Source organism: Stegodyphus dumicola, chromosome 6 (genome assembly GCF_044657685.1).
Source record: "Stegodyphus dumicola isolate Sdum_Otavi_A_Nest chromosome 6, ASM4465768v1".
NCBI classification, from domain to species: domain Eukaryota; kingdom Metazoa; phylum Arthropoda; class Arachnida; order Araneae; family Eresidae; genus Stegodyphus; species Stegodyphus dumicola.
Genome location: NC_140773.1, coordinates 9745328 through 9763231, shown reverse-complemented (window position 1 = coordinate 9763231; position 17904 = coordinate 9745328). Strand labels below are relative to the sequence as shown.

At 34.4% G+C, this 17904-nt stretch overlaps 1 protein-coding gene across 1 annotated transcript in view; it reads right to left on the bottom strand.

Annotated features, from left to right (window-relative positions):
- Positions 1-17904, bottom strand: part of LOC118191343 (uncharacterized) — a 422216-nt gene that overhangs the window by 14393 nt on the left and 389919 nt on the right. Inside the window, exons 7-10 of the mRNA XM_085818089.1 lie at positions 12434-12521; positions 8654-8778; positions 6323-6384; positions 1613-1694 (exon numbers count right to left, since the gene is read on the bottom strand). Coding sequence (XP_085674215.1) covers positions 1613-1694; positions 6323-6384; positions 8654-8778; positions 12434-12521 — 357 coding nt within the window. The remainder of the gene's footprint in view (positions 1-1612; positions 1695-6322; positions 6385-8653; positions 8779-12433; positions 12522-17904) is intronic.

The following is a 17904-nucleotide window of genomic DNA, read 5'->3' as shown; positions in this document are numbered from 1 at the left end:
AGTGTCATCTCCAGGCTTTGGCAACGATTCCAAGATGATGGTAATGTGAGTAGACGTTACAACACAGGTCGCCCCAGAGTTACAACGCCGAATGAGGACCGGTATTTGGCAGTAAATGCCAAAAGAAACAGGAGGAGCACAGCCTCAGACCTGTCTCGTCAGGTCTCTTCAGCCACTGGTACGACAATTTCAAGGCAGACCGTGTACAGACGCTTAGGACAGATTGGTCTATATGCTCGTAGACCTGCCAGATGCGTTCCACTTACTGCAACTCACTGTTGCCTGCAGTTAGCCTGAGTAGAGAACATGCATTGTGGACACCACAACAGTGGGCTTGTGTGATGTTTTCCGACGAGTCCAGGTTTAGCTTGCTATTCTCGCCGGACTTTCATATGGAGAGCTCCAGGTACCCGTTACCACCAAGAAAACATCATTGAAGGACACCGTTACGGTGGAGCAGGAGTGCTCGTTTGGGGTGGAATTATTCTGGGTTCCAGAACTGACTTGCATGTTCAAATTGGAACCATGACAAGCCAAATCTATCGGGACGTCATTCTGGAACAACATGTACGTTTGTTTCGGGGCGCCATGGGCGCACAATTTGTGTTTATGGATGACAACGCCCGTCCTCACCGTGCAAACATCGTAAGCGAATGCCTTCAATCGGAGGATATCACCCGTATGGACTGGCCAGCATTCTCACCGGACTTGAATCCAGTAGAGCACGTGTGGGATATGTTTGGCCGACGAGTTGAAGCCCGTCTACCTGAACTTCGGAACTTTATAAAGTACAGGGTGTTTCTAAATGAATATCGGGATTTTAATGCTTTGTAGTATTTATTATCTAATACTTAAAATTATAATTAATACATGAAATGAAAGAGCAACTCAAACAGATATACCTACAAGCTTACAAATGACTACACATACTCTCTCATTCACTCAATACACTCTTCACTAAGCCTTGGTCGTCCCGTACTCTTCCCTTTGCAAGGCAGCTGGTATTTTCAAACTTATGATACCATCTATGGATATTACTATCACATCTGAACTTATGCGTGTACCAACAAACAAAACTGTTTGAGTTGCTTTTTCATTTCATGTATTAATTATGATTATAAGTTTTACATGATAAATACTACAAAGCGTTAAAATCCCGATATTCATTTAGAAATACCCTGTATATTTCTGCTGCCAGATAACTTAGTTCTAATACACTGCTGAAATTGAAACCTTTCATTTTTGGGGTATTCAAGAACAAGTGTTAATCCACTCTAAGAATTCTAATAATTAACAAATGAGAATTCAGCAAATAACTATAAAATAAGACATAATTTTAACTACTTTGCAGTAAATTGTTAAATGATCCTAAATTTAGAAATAATGTTAAACTTTAACACTTGTGTAATTTAGTTTGTCTATCAATTTGCCATATTTTATGTGTAATTCTTATCAAATCATTTATTACCTTGAAGATTTAAATTATATGCGTAATACTGTATAAAATGCACTTTGCTGAGGACTAATCAACAAACTGAAGTAAAGTAATCATATTTTGTATAAATTCATTTGAAACATAAATTATCTTTCTTATGACATTTGTTTATCTTACCATTTTTCTACCTCCTCTTCCATTGCCACCATTGCATCTGCACTGTTCCATTCTTGGGTCCCTGGAAGTGGTGGATAATGACCTGTAAAAAATATTTACCCAATCTATAATCAAATCCTCATAATAAAGTTTTTTCATTTTCCTGTATTTATTGTTATTTTGCTGTATTCAGAGTTTTAAAATTGGAACAATTTTATAAGGTATGTATTATTACATAAAATTGTTATTACACATTTGCCATCATATTTTTTTGTAAAAGTTAATAATATTTTTCAAAAATAAAATCAATTTTTTTCAAAAATAATAAATGTTAGTTCAGTTTTCTTTGGTATTTTTCCTATCTTATTTGATATTAATTCTAATGTATTTTTGTGACTTACATTAGAACTGATATCAAATAATAAAAATTCAGACATTTAAGAGTTAAGCATATACCAACACACACATATTGTTTCCCTTATTGCTTGCCATTTCAGTATATTATTGTTCGAACGCCTGGAAAAAAAATCTTCGAATGAATGGCTTCAAAAATAAAAGCATCACACATGTAGCTTTCACATTTCTTCACAAAAAAGGGTGCGCATTATACAGCCAACATACACCTAAAAATTAATAAATGCAGTTCAAAATTATAGCTGCGCGTTATACACTGATGCTTCTTATACGCCAGATTATATTTCTAATGCTTTGTGCATTTCTTGTAAATACATTATATTTTCTTAAATAAAAATAGGCCTGATATGTAAAACAGATTAGAACAACTTTAATGTCAAGGTTAGGTCAAGTTATTTAATTTCGGCAAAGCCTCTAGGGCTATCTGCCTAAAGGGAGGGATGCCTTCATGGAGGACTTTCTAAGGGAAACTCGCTCGTATACGTTACAAATGGGGAAAACCACGAAAACACCAATGCAGCCAGCCCGTTCGTGAGATTCGAACCTCAGACCGAACTACCAGTGTTCAGCGACTTTTACTGTTCGGCCGCTGGTGGGCTTTTAATGTCAAGGAGAATTTGTTTCTGGGGCGTTGGCTTCAAATTTGGTGTGGTGTGTGGTGTGGTGTATTTAATTATGGCAAAGCACACTAGGGCTATCTGCCTAAGAGGAGGGATGCCTTTCGTGGAGGACTTTCCAAGGGAAACTGGCTCGTATACACGTTACACATGAGGAAAACCACGGAAACACCCATGCAGCCAGCCCGTTCGCAGGATTCGAACCTCAGATCGAACTACCAGTCTTCAGCGACTTTACCGCTCGGCCGCTGGTGGGCCGCTTCAAATTTGAATTTTCATGGCTTAGTATGTACTTTGCCAGTGTATGATGACCCCAACCTATATAAGTGGAATAGTACCTTAGAGTTGCTTCTAGAAAACAGAGTTTACTGGGGTCATGTGAAGTTTGTTTATAGTTCTTTATATGGCATATGTGACAACAGCTTAGCAGCTGTAATACATCTACATTCGTAAAATTATGTGCAAAGGCAATAAAAGCAGAACTGAACGTTTTATTTCGCTCTCCTCCCCATGGTCTTTTCACAATTTTAGTGACTGCTTTCATAACTCCATTGGCCTACCATGAGAGTTGTAGGAACGACTTTGCTTTTCTATGTGTTTGAACCAGTTTGACTTATATTGTGAAGCGATTGTGATGTTTGGATTCCTTATTTTATGCTATTTATTATAATAAGGTTTTAAAACATTAAATATCTTGTATCTTAGCAAAATTCTGTTATTTTGTGAGAAGAAAGGATTAAACAGTACTTCAAGAAATAATGCTGGTTCTATTCATGGATAATATCTGACACTGTAAAACAGTCTTATGCATTGTAAAGTGATTTGACCAGTGGCGGCTCGTGGCTAAAATTAATGGGGGTGCTGTTCCAAAAAAATTTATCCTTTGTTTTAAAATTGTCTAAAAGGAAATAAACATGTATAAAAAGAAAATTTATTTTGAAACTTCATGAAATCTTACAAGCAAAAAATTAAACATTTCTTAATTACTTTAACCAAAATTGTTACAGTTCAGTCTTTGTCTATTCATTTAAAAATGAAATCCATTCTTCTTGTTTTAATTTGCGCGAACAGATCAATAATTTTCTCCTTGATGTCTGGATGACAACTGAGGAGATATTTCTTTATTGAAATCAATGCAAGCGCATTTAGTCTTTCCAAATTCCTAGTGCTTCTTAGAAAAGTTTTCGTTCTTTTAAATGTTGAAAAGCAGCGTTCTGCCTCTGATGTAGTCGTGGGAACTCTCAAGAGAATTTTTATCTGTTTCATAATTTCACTAAGAATATCATCTAGATTATTTTCGAAGATAAATTTCAGTAGCTCAATGAATTTGTAGTATTCATGAATATCAGACTTACAATAGAATACTTTTAGTTCAGTTTCAAGCTTTTCTTTGTCAATTATTAAATATGCTTTAGTGGTCAGTAGTATTTCTTCTGTAGAATGTTCATTCCTAAAACTAGCAAAGCATTTCTTGTTTAACAATTTAGCAGCTGCAGTTTAACAATTTAGCAGTGTTTAGTGGAAGAATATTTGTGCATTATATCAATACATAGTATAAAGTCACATATTTCCTTAGCTTCTGCCAGCAGTGTCTTTGAAAAATTCTTACAGTACTTTGAGTTTCTTAATTCTAAAATAGCAGTTTTGAAATTTGTTATATATTCGTTAACTTTAAACAATCTGGATTGCATTTAGTTGTATATTATTTCAACATGAGGCATCTGATAGAAAAGCTCTAACCAAAACTTGAAATTATCATCATATAGGTTTTTTTAAAATTCCTGTTGCTTTTGCAATAGTTTGATCTGCATTTGATGTTGATTGAATTTCAGTAAGGCAATTTTTTTAAGGTTGCAAATTTTCATGAACTCTGTTTATGGTCCGTATGACGAAGTTCTGCCTTGTGGAGGAATACCACACGCGCAAAGTAAAAAGAAATCACGTTTCCAACAACATGCCAGAATTCCGGCACTGCAAGAGCGACAGTGCTCTTCTGGCTACCCGGCTCACGTGTTGTTTTCTGTGCGCGCATGCGCAGAACAGCCAAACACCATGTCGCCGGAACTGTGAGCGCGCAGTTCCAAACAAAAAGTTTCGTACTTTTTTCACAAAGTAGGGGATGGTAACTGACATTAAGCTTAAGGATTATGTATTGTTAAAGTATAAAGAAAGAATTAAAGACTAAAGGGCACACTATATTAAATGTTAAAAATAAGAATAAGTGGAAATAGAGGTGCTGCAGTTCCACATTGCTTATTACGAGCCACCACTGGATTTGACTGAAAGCAAATATTTATATTTTAAGCAGATAAAATTCTGTTTCTGGGCAAAAAGTACATGCATTTATTTTATTTATAATTTATGAGTAGCAATATAGTAGACATCAATTTACGGAGGTCTGAGTTGAAGGCTAGATAATAATTACCAATAAATACTATAACGTGTAAAAGGCAATCGGAGATGTGTTTATGATTTTGTAGAGAAACAATACTGCATTCTAAAGCAGCTTTTTATTCAATTTTTGTAGATCATTTAATGAAATCTTATGGAATTTAGTCCAGCAAATTCATCAAATGAAGTATATGTGTCTTTTATTTAAATTTATCTTTATTTCTGGAAAATTATTACAGTCAAAAGTCGTTAATCCGGACTCGTCGGGACTTCGGCGATTCCGGATTATCGATTTTTCCGGATTATAGATCATCAGTTTAAATCTCGTAAGATGCCATGCAGAAATTCTAAAATTAAAAATATGAAACCGTAATTTATGAAATAAAGAACAATAATGATCTAAAGGGTATCAAAATTTACAAAAAGAAAAAGCTTAATATTTATTTGTTTACTTTATTAAACATTTCTTTCAATTTAAGTTGTTTCGTTTCATGAGATAATACTTTCTCTTTAATTCTATTAAACAGACATAATTTCTTGTTTAGTTACAAAATTCCGCTGTTCAAGTCCTATAATTGCTGTGTCGAGAATACCGACTAATTTGTCAATCGAAATTTTTTTGTTTTCAATAACCTCTGTCACTTTTTTTCGCTATCGGAAGCGAATTATAATGACGAGGAACTTGTTTTAAATCATATCAAAGACGGAGCATATCGAGATGAAATACTACATTTGGTAAGGAATTATAAGCCAAATAAAATAAAAACATCTGCGCTGAAGATAAGGATAGTCCTGACAAATCAACTTCCAATTCATTAGGCGCCCGCTGCCGAGCAGCGTGAAATTGATAAACAGATTTCGGATTTCAAAACATACTTACGCTTTAGATCCTTTACATATTAACAAATATATATCGGAAATTCTATTTAATATAATCGAAAGTTTAAGCTTACTTTTATAAAATTGCTCTTACAGTCTGCAAAAAATAATAAGCCGGATGCAATTCGAAAATTAAGGAACAACGCAATCATCAACATTAACTGAAATAGATAATTAGATAATTTTAGCTTATACGTCCATTATACATAAAATGCGCACACGAAAACGTATTCTGCACTTGCGCACATTCATATGCGCAGTCGTAAAAGGTCTTACGCGCACGCGTGAACGCCTCTGCGCATGTGTCAACGTGGCGCATGTGCAGAAAGTTTTTAGTTTTGATGTCCGGATTATAGATCACTCTGAATTATGGGTGTCCGAATTAATGACTTTTGACTGTATTTGTTTAACTATTAAAGAAAGTACATACCATCAAAAGGGGGAAGATAGCACAAGAGTGTACCTTTTGGGCAACCATCAATTTCCAGCTCTCTAGAAGAAACAAACAATTTTAACGTACATATTATGATACTGAAAGTATACATTATAACTGTTCTTAACTAAAAATGAATACATTCAAACGTGATTAATTCAGAAGTGAGAAATTCCTCTTCATTTGCCCAATTATTATAATGTTAAAATTATTTCTCCAATTTAAATTTAAAATCCATATTTTGGAAAATATAGTTCATCCACTACAAAATATCTTTTTCTTGGAATTCTTGTCTCATTTTCAGTTGCTTGTTTTCCCAGTCCATTTGTTACCGAAACAGAGCCAAATATAAACTCTTAAGGTAAATGAGGAAAGAGTACTGCATGGGCTGTCCGGCTAAAATAAGGGAAGCCTTGTAAAGTTTTAGGAGAAACTGGCTTGTACTTGTGTTACACAATGGAAAAACCATGAAAACGCCCATGTAGCCAACCTGTTTGCGGGATTCGAACATGAACCGAACTAACAATTTTCAACGGTTTTATCCACTCGACTATACACGAGAGAATTGTGTTTAAATGTGAATAACTTTTTATAGATAATTAAATGATATAGAAATTGTTAGAAAGGTAAATAATTAAGATATGACTTAATCTGACGAAGGAGAGAAAAATGAAACTAATAACATAACAAAGAAATCCTATACCAACTCAAAAATTCAGAGGCTGTAGATGTGTTAATAAAACACAACTTGTTAAAGTATTGCTGAAACTGATATTTTTTGATTTAAATGAACATGAAGGATAATCGTCAACTCCAAGAGCCGTATAGATAGACAGAAGACTTATCGCATCTTCTAAAATACAGCAACGACAAACCCAGGAGAAGATTTAAAATTAACCTTTTTATTAACATATCAGCCTGAAAATTATGCAAAACTTAATGTATTAATTTATAATGTGTTAAATGTATTAAATTATGCAAAACAATGTAACAGAACACATCTCAGCAGCTTGCGGGATACTTCAAACAAATGCTCGAGTAAAATTAAAATACTAAATATAAAGTAGCATACGTACTCAAAATAAGCTTTTGCTTAAGCCTCAATACTTCCATGAAGGTAGTTATGGATAACAAAGCTAAAAAACATTAAGCAGTTCAGTCTTAAAGAGAAGAATACACATAAATAATGAAGAACAGAATGACCAATCAGTGATAGCTGGCAAAGGATGTCTCACAAACTGAAGAACTCTGAGCTTAAATGCATTAACAAATTTGCATCCTGGTGAGAGTTGATGAAAGTACGAGTGAAAGTAAAATTATAATATAATTGGGCTGATAGTATAAAACCTTGAAGGACACTTAAAAACTGGAGGCATATTTAAGAAAATGGAGGTAAATGAAGATTCAGAATAAAAGAACTTTTAAGCTTATAAAGTATTTCTCCCGCCTTCTTAGTGTAGTGGTCTGCACTCTGGGCGCATATTCCAGAGGTCAGTGGTTCGATTCTCGGCGAGGGCATTGCTCATTTTTCACTTCTTCCTGTTCCAAAAAATACCTGATGTCACTACAAGCTTAAATGTTTTCCTTACACTTTTGTGTAATTCATTAGACTATTTAAGTTTGGGATTTTTTGTGCATTTTTAATTAATTAAATTAATTTTAATTTAAACTAGTTTAAAGTAACATTGTAATTAATATAATGCTACTATGCACCTGGGGAGACTAACTTGGGATTGATAACTTTTTAATATGAATTTTACTAGTATATATATATATACTAAAGAAATATTGATTATATTATCTCCTAAGATCAATTTTAGTAGAATTATCTAAAAAGAGTGAATCCATAGTTAGTAAGTTTAATTCCAAAAATTGGTAACTTTAAAAAGTAACTTAAATGTAAATTGTTAAAAATATTTAATGGGGACTTGAATTAAATCATGAATAAAAAAATTTCAATTGTAAAAAGAAATTAAATTAAAAGCAAGTAATCATTGCCATTGATCGGAAATTAGTTGACTTTTCAAGGGGAACAAACCAACTCCCGTTCAACGAACAATAATTGAGAAATAAATACGAAGGTGTTTCGTCCTTTACTCAAGTAAAAAGGCGATGCCAAACTGGCAATTTAAGTATGATCTCAATAGCATATTTAATACAGTAATAGTTAATAATAATACATAAATACAATATTATATTAAATGCAAAGCTAAACACGTAATTTAAGTATGAATGTAATTAATGCAAGTTTTCAAATGCATTGTAATTTACAAGTGTATTGATAAATGTATTTCAGACTGAGCTAAACAATGCTTCGAAATTAGTTACCTAAATCGGCTATTGAGAATAAGGTCATCCGTGAAGTTGTTTTTGAGGAAGAAATTCAAGGCTGTCGGATCAGCTCTCACCACCAAAGCATCATAAGGTCCAACTTGAGAAGGGCTTTTGATTTTCTGGAAAAAAAAAAAAAAAAAAATCAAGTCTTAATGTCTTCATTAGTTTTTTCAGCTATTTCTCTATCACATTGTACCACTTATAAAGTAATAATGGTGGAGAAACATTTATTTTTAAAATAATAAAATAATTTTCATTGTTTGTTCTCATTAATTTTATACAAAAAATACATTCACATATTTTTGAATCAGTTACAGTTTTTTTTAGATTTGTCCAATAGATTCGATTTCAGTGTTCAATTTTAAACGTTTATGTATAAAATTATACTTTTACATTTAAGTAATGTAGTATAAAAATTAATAAAATTCGAAAATTACCGAAAATATTCTACATAAAATTTCATAATATTTCCAACGCATTTTTTTGTGTTAGAAAAGCACAGCAATACATACTGTACGTACAGCTCGTATGCGCAGATATTGGTAGAAGAGTTTAAAGTGCGTATAAAACCGTTATTTAATGGCAAAAAGTGTAATAAAAATTAAAATTTTCTTGCTGAGTTGTTAATAATGACGGAGTTACTCTATTTTGAAAAAGTTGCTTAGTTTAATTCCTAAGCACTTTTATGCATCTAAAATTCGAAAAGAATTAAAGACCTTAAATTAAATGTCTTTGAAAGGGAAAATATTCAAGAAAATGAAACAGTAGAGGGAAAAAAATTGCATTTATTAGTTCATTAATTTATAAAAAAAAAACTATAAAATGCTGCATATTCTTACACTTTTTTTCACGAAAATTAAACAGATTTGAATTTAGGTACACGTATCATAGAGGCACCTCGTATGACAAGAACGAATGTGTTTTCTATAATGAGCGCCCTCATAAGCTGAGAAATGTTCCACATTAAGAAATGCAAGCGTGATAAAGTTGACCTTTTTTGGAGGAAGGTACTTAACAGAATCTATGAAAGAAAGTCAGAAAAGTATTTATCTCTGTACAGGCCGTGAAACATCCTCTTTGCAGCTAATGCATTTGAAAATCTGAAGTGAAAATCCTTATTAGTTTATCATTCGAAAAATTTCAGAGCTTTCAAGAAGGTAATGCATTTAGTCATTTTATGCTTGGAGTTCAGACCCAAACACTTAAGTCCCTCAGTCTGTTTTAAAGTGCAGACATTTTTAATCTGCATTCTTTATTAAAATTATCACTTAAGGAAGAGACTTAACAATGAAAGCCATGGCTTGGCTTGAAAGGGCTTCTGGTGACATGAAAGGTATGGAGGAAGATCTAGAGTTTAAGTATAGTTTTCTATACAGGGTGTACAGTAAATGTTGCGACAAACTTCTAAGGAAGGTAAGGCACCTCATAAGGATTAAAAATTGCATAGGAATCTATACCCGGAAAATGTCAGGGGTAAGTGGTAGCAAAGGTAGAAGATGGGAAAAGAAACAAGAGTGATTAAGTTGAAACATTTATTGGACATGAATACAAACAGTGTACGACAGCTTGAATGTTACAACAGATGCTCGAAGTTTGCACCATCAGACGCCAAACTTGCCTGACACTGACGGACCATTTGAATGCCGCGAATTATTTGATCTTTCTGGAGCAGGTTCTTCCCGATTTGCTTGACGATGTTCCACCAAATGTGAGGCGCAACATGTGATTCCAACATAATGGGGCCCCTGCTCATTTTGGACTGGGTGTTCGTAGCCATTTGAACAGATCATTTCCGCATCGATGGAGTGGGCGTGGTGGACCAATTCCCTGACCCCCACGCTTACCGGATTTATCTAACCTTGATTTCTTTCTGTGGGAAGCCATCAAAAGTGTCGTGTATCACGATCCTGTTGCGTCTGAAATGGATCTCAGGGCAAGACTCGCCTGCGCAGCTGCTACAATCAAAGAAACTCTCGATGTGTTTGAACATGTCCGGCAATAAATGGTCCGTTGGTGTCAGGCATGTTTGGCGTCTGATAGTGCAAATTTCGAGCGTCTGTTGTATCATTCAAGCTGTCGTACACCATTTGTATTCATGTCCAATAAATGTTTCAAATTAATCACTCTTGCTTCTTTACCCATCTTCTACCTCTGCTACCACTTACCCTTGACATTTCCGGGCATGGGTTCCTATGCAATTCTTAATCCTTATGATATGCCCTACCTTCCCTAGAAGTTTGTCGCAACATTTACGGTACACCCTGTATATCACTTCTTGCCTCTCAACTCAATGTTTTCACTACAATCGATAGATCACAAGTAATTCCTAACTTCAAAAGGTATACATAAGAGTATTTTTCTGAAACTGGCTTTGAAAGTTGTCAGTTTTCTAACATGGCTGTTAAGAAATTCTGAAAAGATAGAATAATACTATAATGTCGAATGAATTTTACACTGTGAAAGCCACCAGACAAAAAGAATAATCTAGAAAGGAATGGTCTGAATTAATCAAAAGATCTTTAACTTAGCTTGAAGAAGTCTGTGTCCTTTTTTGGTTCATACTGAATCAATAGATGACTACGACCTCGCAGCAGAGCTGCTAGAAAAGCACTAAAATAATTCATTCCTTAGAAACGACAAATCATTAAGCGGAAATAGGAAGAAGCCTAGAGGGAAGTTTGTTTTCACTTAATCATTATACCGGCTGAAGTGGTTCTCTAAAAGCAAAACAATCCATTCATTGCAATTGAAGATGGAATATAAATTTCATTGCTTTCGATGGCAGTTAAAGGATTAGGCACAGAGAATTCGTATGAAGGTGACAACTTTATTATAATTCCAATTACTAACCAGTGAACCAAAACTGTAACAAACATTAATCTTTCAGAAAATGTCCGATTTTGTATCAGAATACCTATGTTAGAACAATGTTATTTATAAATCTAATTTATATCCTAAGTCACGCTTTCGAGACATGAAAAATGAAGTCAATCGGCTCAGTAGAACGGGAGATATAGAACTGTCCTTTTATGTGTGTGTGTGCGTGCAAGGTATACTTAGAATAAATTAAATCTGTATATGTCTCATTTTTAGTTCTCATGTTGATATGCTATAGCTTCGATTAATTCCCCGATTTTGCTTTAGATTTAAATATCTTTTACATCTAATATGCTAGGTGGTAAAATGTCTAATGTATCAGGTCATTTTGTGTCTAATGTTTTAAATATGGTAGATTTAAAGTAGGCACAAAAGACTTTATACAGAACACCTGTTTTAATGAATGAATTAGATTTTCTTCAGATTCTATTACGTAAGCGAAAATTCTGTAACTTTGCTTTTAGTGCTTGGGCATTCATGATGAAATAGTCACGAATGCTTAAGCAGAAAAATCAAGCTTTGATCTTTAGAAAAGATCTTAGAGACCTTAGGCCTTAGAAAAGAATCTGAATTGTTAATTTGATAATTAGTACATGACACTCCAACTAATGACTTTCATTGATACCTGAACCTACTGAAGAAAGACAAAATACATTTCCTTCACATGTTTGATTAACAAAATACAAGTATTAGAGGTATTAGACGAGGTTTCGTATCTTAAAGTAGTTCAAGACATTTTTAAGCCAATAAACCTTCACAGCAGCTTTAAAAGGTTTTCGAAGCACAGGGATCAAGATAAATTACAATTTATGAATTTATTAAATTTCATAAGAAACGGTGATTAAACTAAAAGCTATTGCCTGTTGTTCCTTGTATAAAGATATTAACACAACTCACTTTTAACATGAACTTTCCGATTCCACATCTTCGAAATCTCTTCCGAACAGTTAAAAGTGATAAATACACAACTCTGGTCCCAGGAATTCTGTAACAAAAGATAAAAGCATTTAACATTGAACAGCATTACATCAGAAATGAAACTCTAAATGGTAATTTCACATGCATTAAAAAATAATGATATTACAAATAATTGAATATTCACATTCTTCAGTCGACATTAAAATTATATATTCTATATTCACAATGGTATATCCCATTGACAAGTATGAAATAAATAAATAAATAATTTTTGCCCTTTGTACTAGAAATCTTACCATGCAACAGAGCGTGCTTTTTACAGATGCATTTTCAAGATCTTGCCTTCTGGACAAAATATTCACAATGGTGAATAACAAGTATGAAATAAATAAATAAATAATTTTTGCTCTTTGTACTGGAAATCTTACCAAGATCTTGCCTTCTGGACAAACTTTTTTTTTTGGTAATAAATGCTTATCAATTATTATTTCTATAATGCCATGTCATTTCTTCTAAATATATACCAAAAGATAATGAAAACCTAATTCATGATTGTGAATTTACTGCCTGCTTTCTACACAAACACATACCAAAAAGAAAAATGGTAATAGTTCTATCGTACTTTGCTACCATCATCATTCTATTTACAATAGATGTAACCCTCATTCTATTTACAATAGATGTAACACTCAGTCTTAATTACGCCTCAAGCATAGAAAGGAGTATATTCTTCATAGTTCATCCAACTAAAACGTCCAGCTTTTCTCTTTTTTGTTCACTGCCCATGTGGCCGAGCAGTAAGACCGTTAAATACTGCTAGTTTGACTCGAGTTCAAATTCTGGGGAACTGATTGGCTATACAGTCAAAAGTCGTTAATCCGGACTCGTCGGGACTTCGGCGATTCCGGATTATAGATCATCAGTTTAAATCTCGTAAGATGGCATGCAGAAATTCTAAAATTAAAAATATGAAACCGTAATTTATGAAATAAAGAACAATCGTGATCTAAAGGGTATCAAAATTTGCAAAAAGAAAAAGCTTAATATTTATTTGTTTACTTTATTAAACATTTCTTTCAATGTAAGTTGTTTAAGTTTTGCTTCGTTTCATGTGATAATACTTTCTCTTTAATTCTATTAAACAGACATAATTTCTTGTTCAGTTACAAAGTTCCGCTGTTCAAGTCCTATAATTGCTGTGTCAAGAACACCGACTAATCTGAATTGTTAATTTGATAATTAGTACATGACACTCCAACTAATGACTTTCATTGATACCTGAACCTACTGAAGAAAGACAAAATACATTTCCTTCACATGTTTGATTAACAAAATACAAGTATTAGAGGTATTAGACGAGGTTTCGTATCTTAAAGTAGTTCAAGACATTTTTAAGCCAATAATTGTAAATCGAAATTTTTTCGTTTTCAATAACCTCTGTCACTTTTCTTCGTTATCGGAAGCGAATTATAATGACGAGGAACTCGTTTTAAATCATATCAAAGACGGAGCATATCGAGATGAAATACTACATTTGGTAAGGAATTATAAGCCAAATAAAATAAAAACATCTGCGCTGAAGATAAGGATAGTGCTGACAGATCAACTTCCAATTCATTACGTGCCCGCCGTGGCGTTCCCCCCGCCGAGCAGCGTCAAATTGATAAACAGATTTCGGATTTCAAAACATACTTTCGCTTTAGATCCTTTACATATTAACAAATATATATCGGAAATTCTATTTGATATAATCGAAAGTTTAAGCTTACTTTTATAAAATTGCTCTTACAGTCTGCAAAAAATAATAAGCCGGATCCAATTCGAAAATTAAGGAAGAACGCAATCATCAACATTAACTGAAATAGATAATCATCAACATTAGATAATTTTAGCTTATACGTCCATTATACATAAAATGCACACGCAAAAACGTATTCTACACTTGCGCACACTCATATGCGCAGTCGTAAAAGGTCTTACGCGCATGCGTAAGCGCCTATGCGCATGTGTCAACGCGGCGCATGCGCAGAAATTTTTTAGGTTTGAGGTCCGGATTATAGATCATTCCGAATTATGGGTGTCCGAATTAACGACTTTTGACTGTATAGGGGTTAGCATGGCTTATCTTATGTGTCGGTTAGGGAAGAATTCGAAAAAATCGATAGATTAATCTTTGTGCCTTGGAAAAACTACTCATTAATAACAAGGTTGAAGGGATACATCTCCCTTAGGTTCTGTACACTATCGTGCCATGAGGAGAGATTAATTATCCTATGTTGTCCTTTTGCAGAGTCGCATTCCATGGTTATGCTTTACGTTGATCATTTGGGGGCTCTGTCAAAAAGAGAGTGTGCGCAGCTAGACGGTGAGAACCTCAGGGTACTGGCACTCGCTGAAAACAGCTACCGCATTTGCCGCTTTCTTAGCGACATTTCGTCTTTAAAAACATTTTGACCCTTCTAACGTAAACTCTTACTCTGTGCTAGTAATGACTATTACACCTTAAAATCGTAAACTGAGGCGAGTCGTTACGACTTTAATGTACATACTTCAAAGTAACAGACTATTGTAGTTTAAGTCAGGTTCAGAACAAGGCGTTTTAGTAGTTTCTCTATGCGTAGCATGAATACGAACCAGTTTTCATTAGAAACTTCGCCACGATAATATCTCTATCCTCAGGCAGTGTCTGATTAATGGCAAAGCACATATGAGGGCTCTACCACTCTTAATTTGTTAAAATTAAAACTATAAATGAACAGGACCGACAAATAGGTCAAGGAATCGTAGGGTAGTCCTCGGTAATGAAAGCTGGTGACAAAAATTGATTTTAAAGAAAGCTATTTAAAAACTATCATAAAAATCTTAAGGTGTTCTATAAAAATAGATTCTAAAGAAAGCCATTTTTATGCTACTTCGTTTTCACATAAATTATCTGAAATAAAATTAGGCTAAGTAATTATGCCAAAATAGTTTTTAAATAATGAGTAACTTAAACTCCAGTACTTAAATGCAGGAACTGAAGATGGTATTAGAGTAAATTCCACAGAAACTGGCCTTTGATTTGTGTTGCAAAGAATATGATTTAACACTTTACTTCGACACATTACTATTTTTCAGCGAGATTAAAGAAGGTACGTAAAAGCAGGGAAATATTGAAAGGGTTGCTTATCCTGATCATAAATTGCTCAGTTGGCAATTTCAATCAAAGAAATGCACCTGAATGATCCAAGATTCTAGTGTAGAATTGGGATTATTCAATTTATCACCGATTTCAATTCATCTTTCGATTAGCTCCAATTTGTTTTTAAATTTTGGCGATGAAACCTCACTTTGACAGTTTTAACTTTGTTTTAACTTCTTGATTTTATTTAAATGAAAATAGATTGATGTTTACATGGACAAATTTAAGGCGGTGCGCAATGCCTAGTTTGTGCACTTCTAGGATGTTTTTTAAGTGAAAACAGATCGATGTGTACATGGACACAGAGTTTGTGCAATTCTTTGACTTCTTATTTCGGTTTTGTGTAGCGGCCATCTTGAATTGTGCCTTTCTGGCGCCGATCTTGGCGTCAAAAAACAAGGGGCACCCAATTGTAAACTTTTACCCAATCATCTTCACTGTTTTTATTGTTATTTTTCTGTAATGCAACTGCTAGGAATTTAGTGGATTTTTTTTAATTACAAACAATTTCTAAATATGAAACAACAGTAGACTCCCGATTATCCGCACCTGCCGCACAAATTTTTTTTTTTTTTTTTTTTTTTTTTTTTTTTTTCAGCGTAAAGCAAAGAAAATAAAAATTTTCACAAAACTGAGCAAAACGTTAAATTTGCTAACATCGTGCTTATTTATATCAAAAATATCCCAGGCCGTCTCGGAACCTTCCCCTCTGATGAGTAAGTGATTTCTTACTCACCCTTGCAGTGCCCGCTGCATCGCCATCTCTCTCGTCTTAATCTTACTGACACGTCCACACTTCCTCCCACTCGCCATTGTTAGTTTAAGCCGGATAGTGTTTGCGAACCAGTCGGAGTTAATTTCTTATCTTTTATTGTGTTCAGTGCTTGTGCTTTTTAGTTTTGTGTTTTTCGTTACCGATTAAAATGTCAGGAAAATGAAAGAAGGTTGTGTTGACGATTGCGCAAAAATTAGAATTAATTTCGAAAGTAGCAAACGGCGCTACAAGGCAGCAGATGGAATTGGATTAAGGAATCGCGGAAACAACAGTGCGTGACATTCTAAAGCAAAAAGACAAACTGGTGAACTTTGCATCAATGTCGGACAGTGCTTCCGCAATGAAAACGCGAAAAACCATGAAGGGTTCTACCTTTGAGGAGCTAGACACGGCATTGACAGAGTGGTTAGCTCAAGTTCGAAAAGAAGGTACTCCTGTAAATGGTCCTATCATTGCGGCCAAGGCAAAAACCTTTTTTGAGTTGTTAGGCCTGAAAGGAACTTTTGATGCGTCTTCTGGCTCGTTGACTCGTTTTAAGCAGCGACATGGAATTCGAGAAATTGGATTTCATGGGGAGAAACTTAGTGGTGACCAACAAGCAGCCGACGATTTCCACCATGAATTTAAAGAATTTGTTTTAAAAGAAGAGCTATCTTTTGAACAAATTTACAATGCTGACGAATCGAGAATTTTGTGGAAATGTCCACTCGCACTTTAGCATTTGAAAGTGAAAGTAAAGCGGCAAGTCATAAAAGCAGCAAGGTAAGGATCACTATGATGTCTTGCAGTAACGCAAGTGTTGGACATAAACGTAGACTTGTTGTCATTGGAAAGTTAAAAAAAAAAAAAAAAACCAGAGATCTTTCAACGGCACAAGGATAGAAAATTTGTCCGTTGATTACTTTAACCCCCCCCCCCAAAAAAAGGGATGGATGAACCGAAACATTTTTCAAGAATGGTTCGAAAAAATCTTTGTTCTTCAAGTGCGTAAACATCTTAAATCGAAAACTCTGCCTGAAAACGCTGTGCTATTGATCCACAATGCACCTTCTCACCCAGCAAAAAGCGTGCTAAAGTCTTGTGATGGACAAATTTTTGCAAAGTTTCTCCCCCCAAACATTACTGCGCTAATCCAATCCATTGACCAAGGAGTCATTGCAACAACGAAGAGAACATACCGAACCAAGCTGCTAATAACCAAAATTGAAGAAGGTTATGATCTGAAAGAGTTTTGGTAACACTACACAATCTTGGACAGCATCTAGGATATTGCATCTGCATGGGACTCAATGAAACCGTCAACCCTCATAAAATCATGGAGAAAACTCATGCCTAATGTTGAACCTAACCTCTTTGAGTTGTGAAGAAGAGAATGAAGATGTAGACACGCCCACGGCAACTCTTGCCGATATGGTGAAAACAGTTCCAAGTGGTGAGAACATCGATGCTGAAAACATTAGCGAGTGGTTGGAGTGTGACGTCAACGAACCTGGC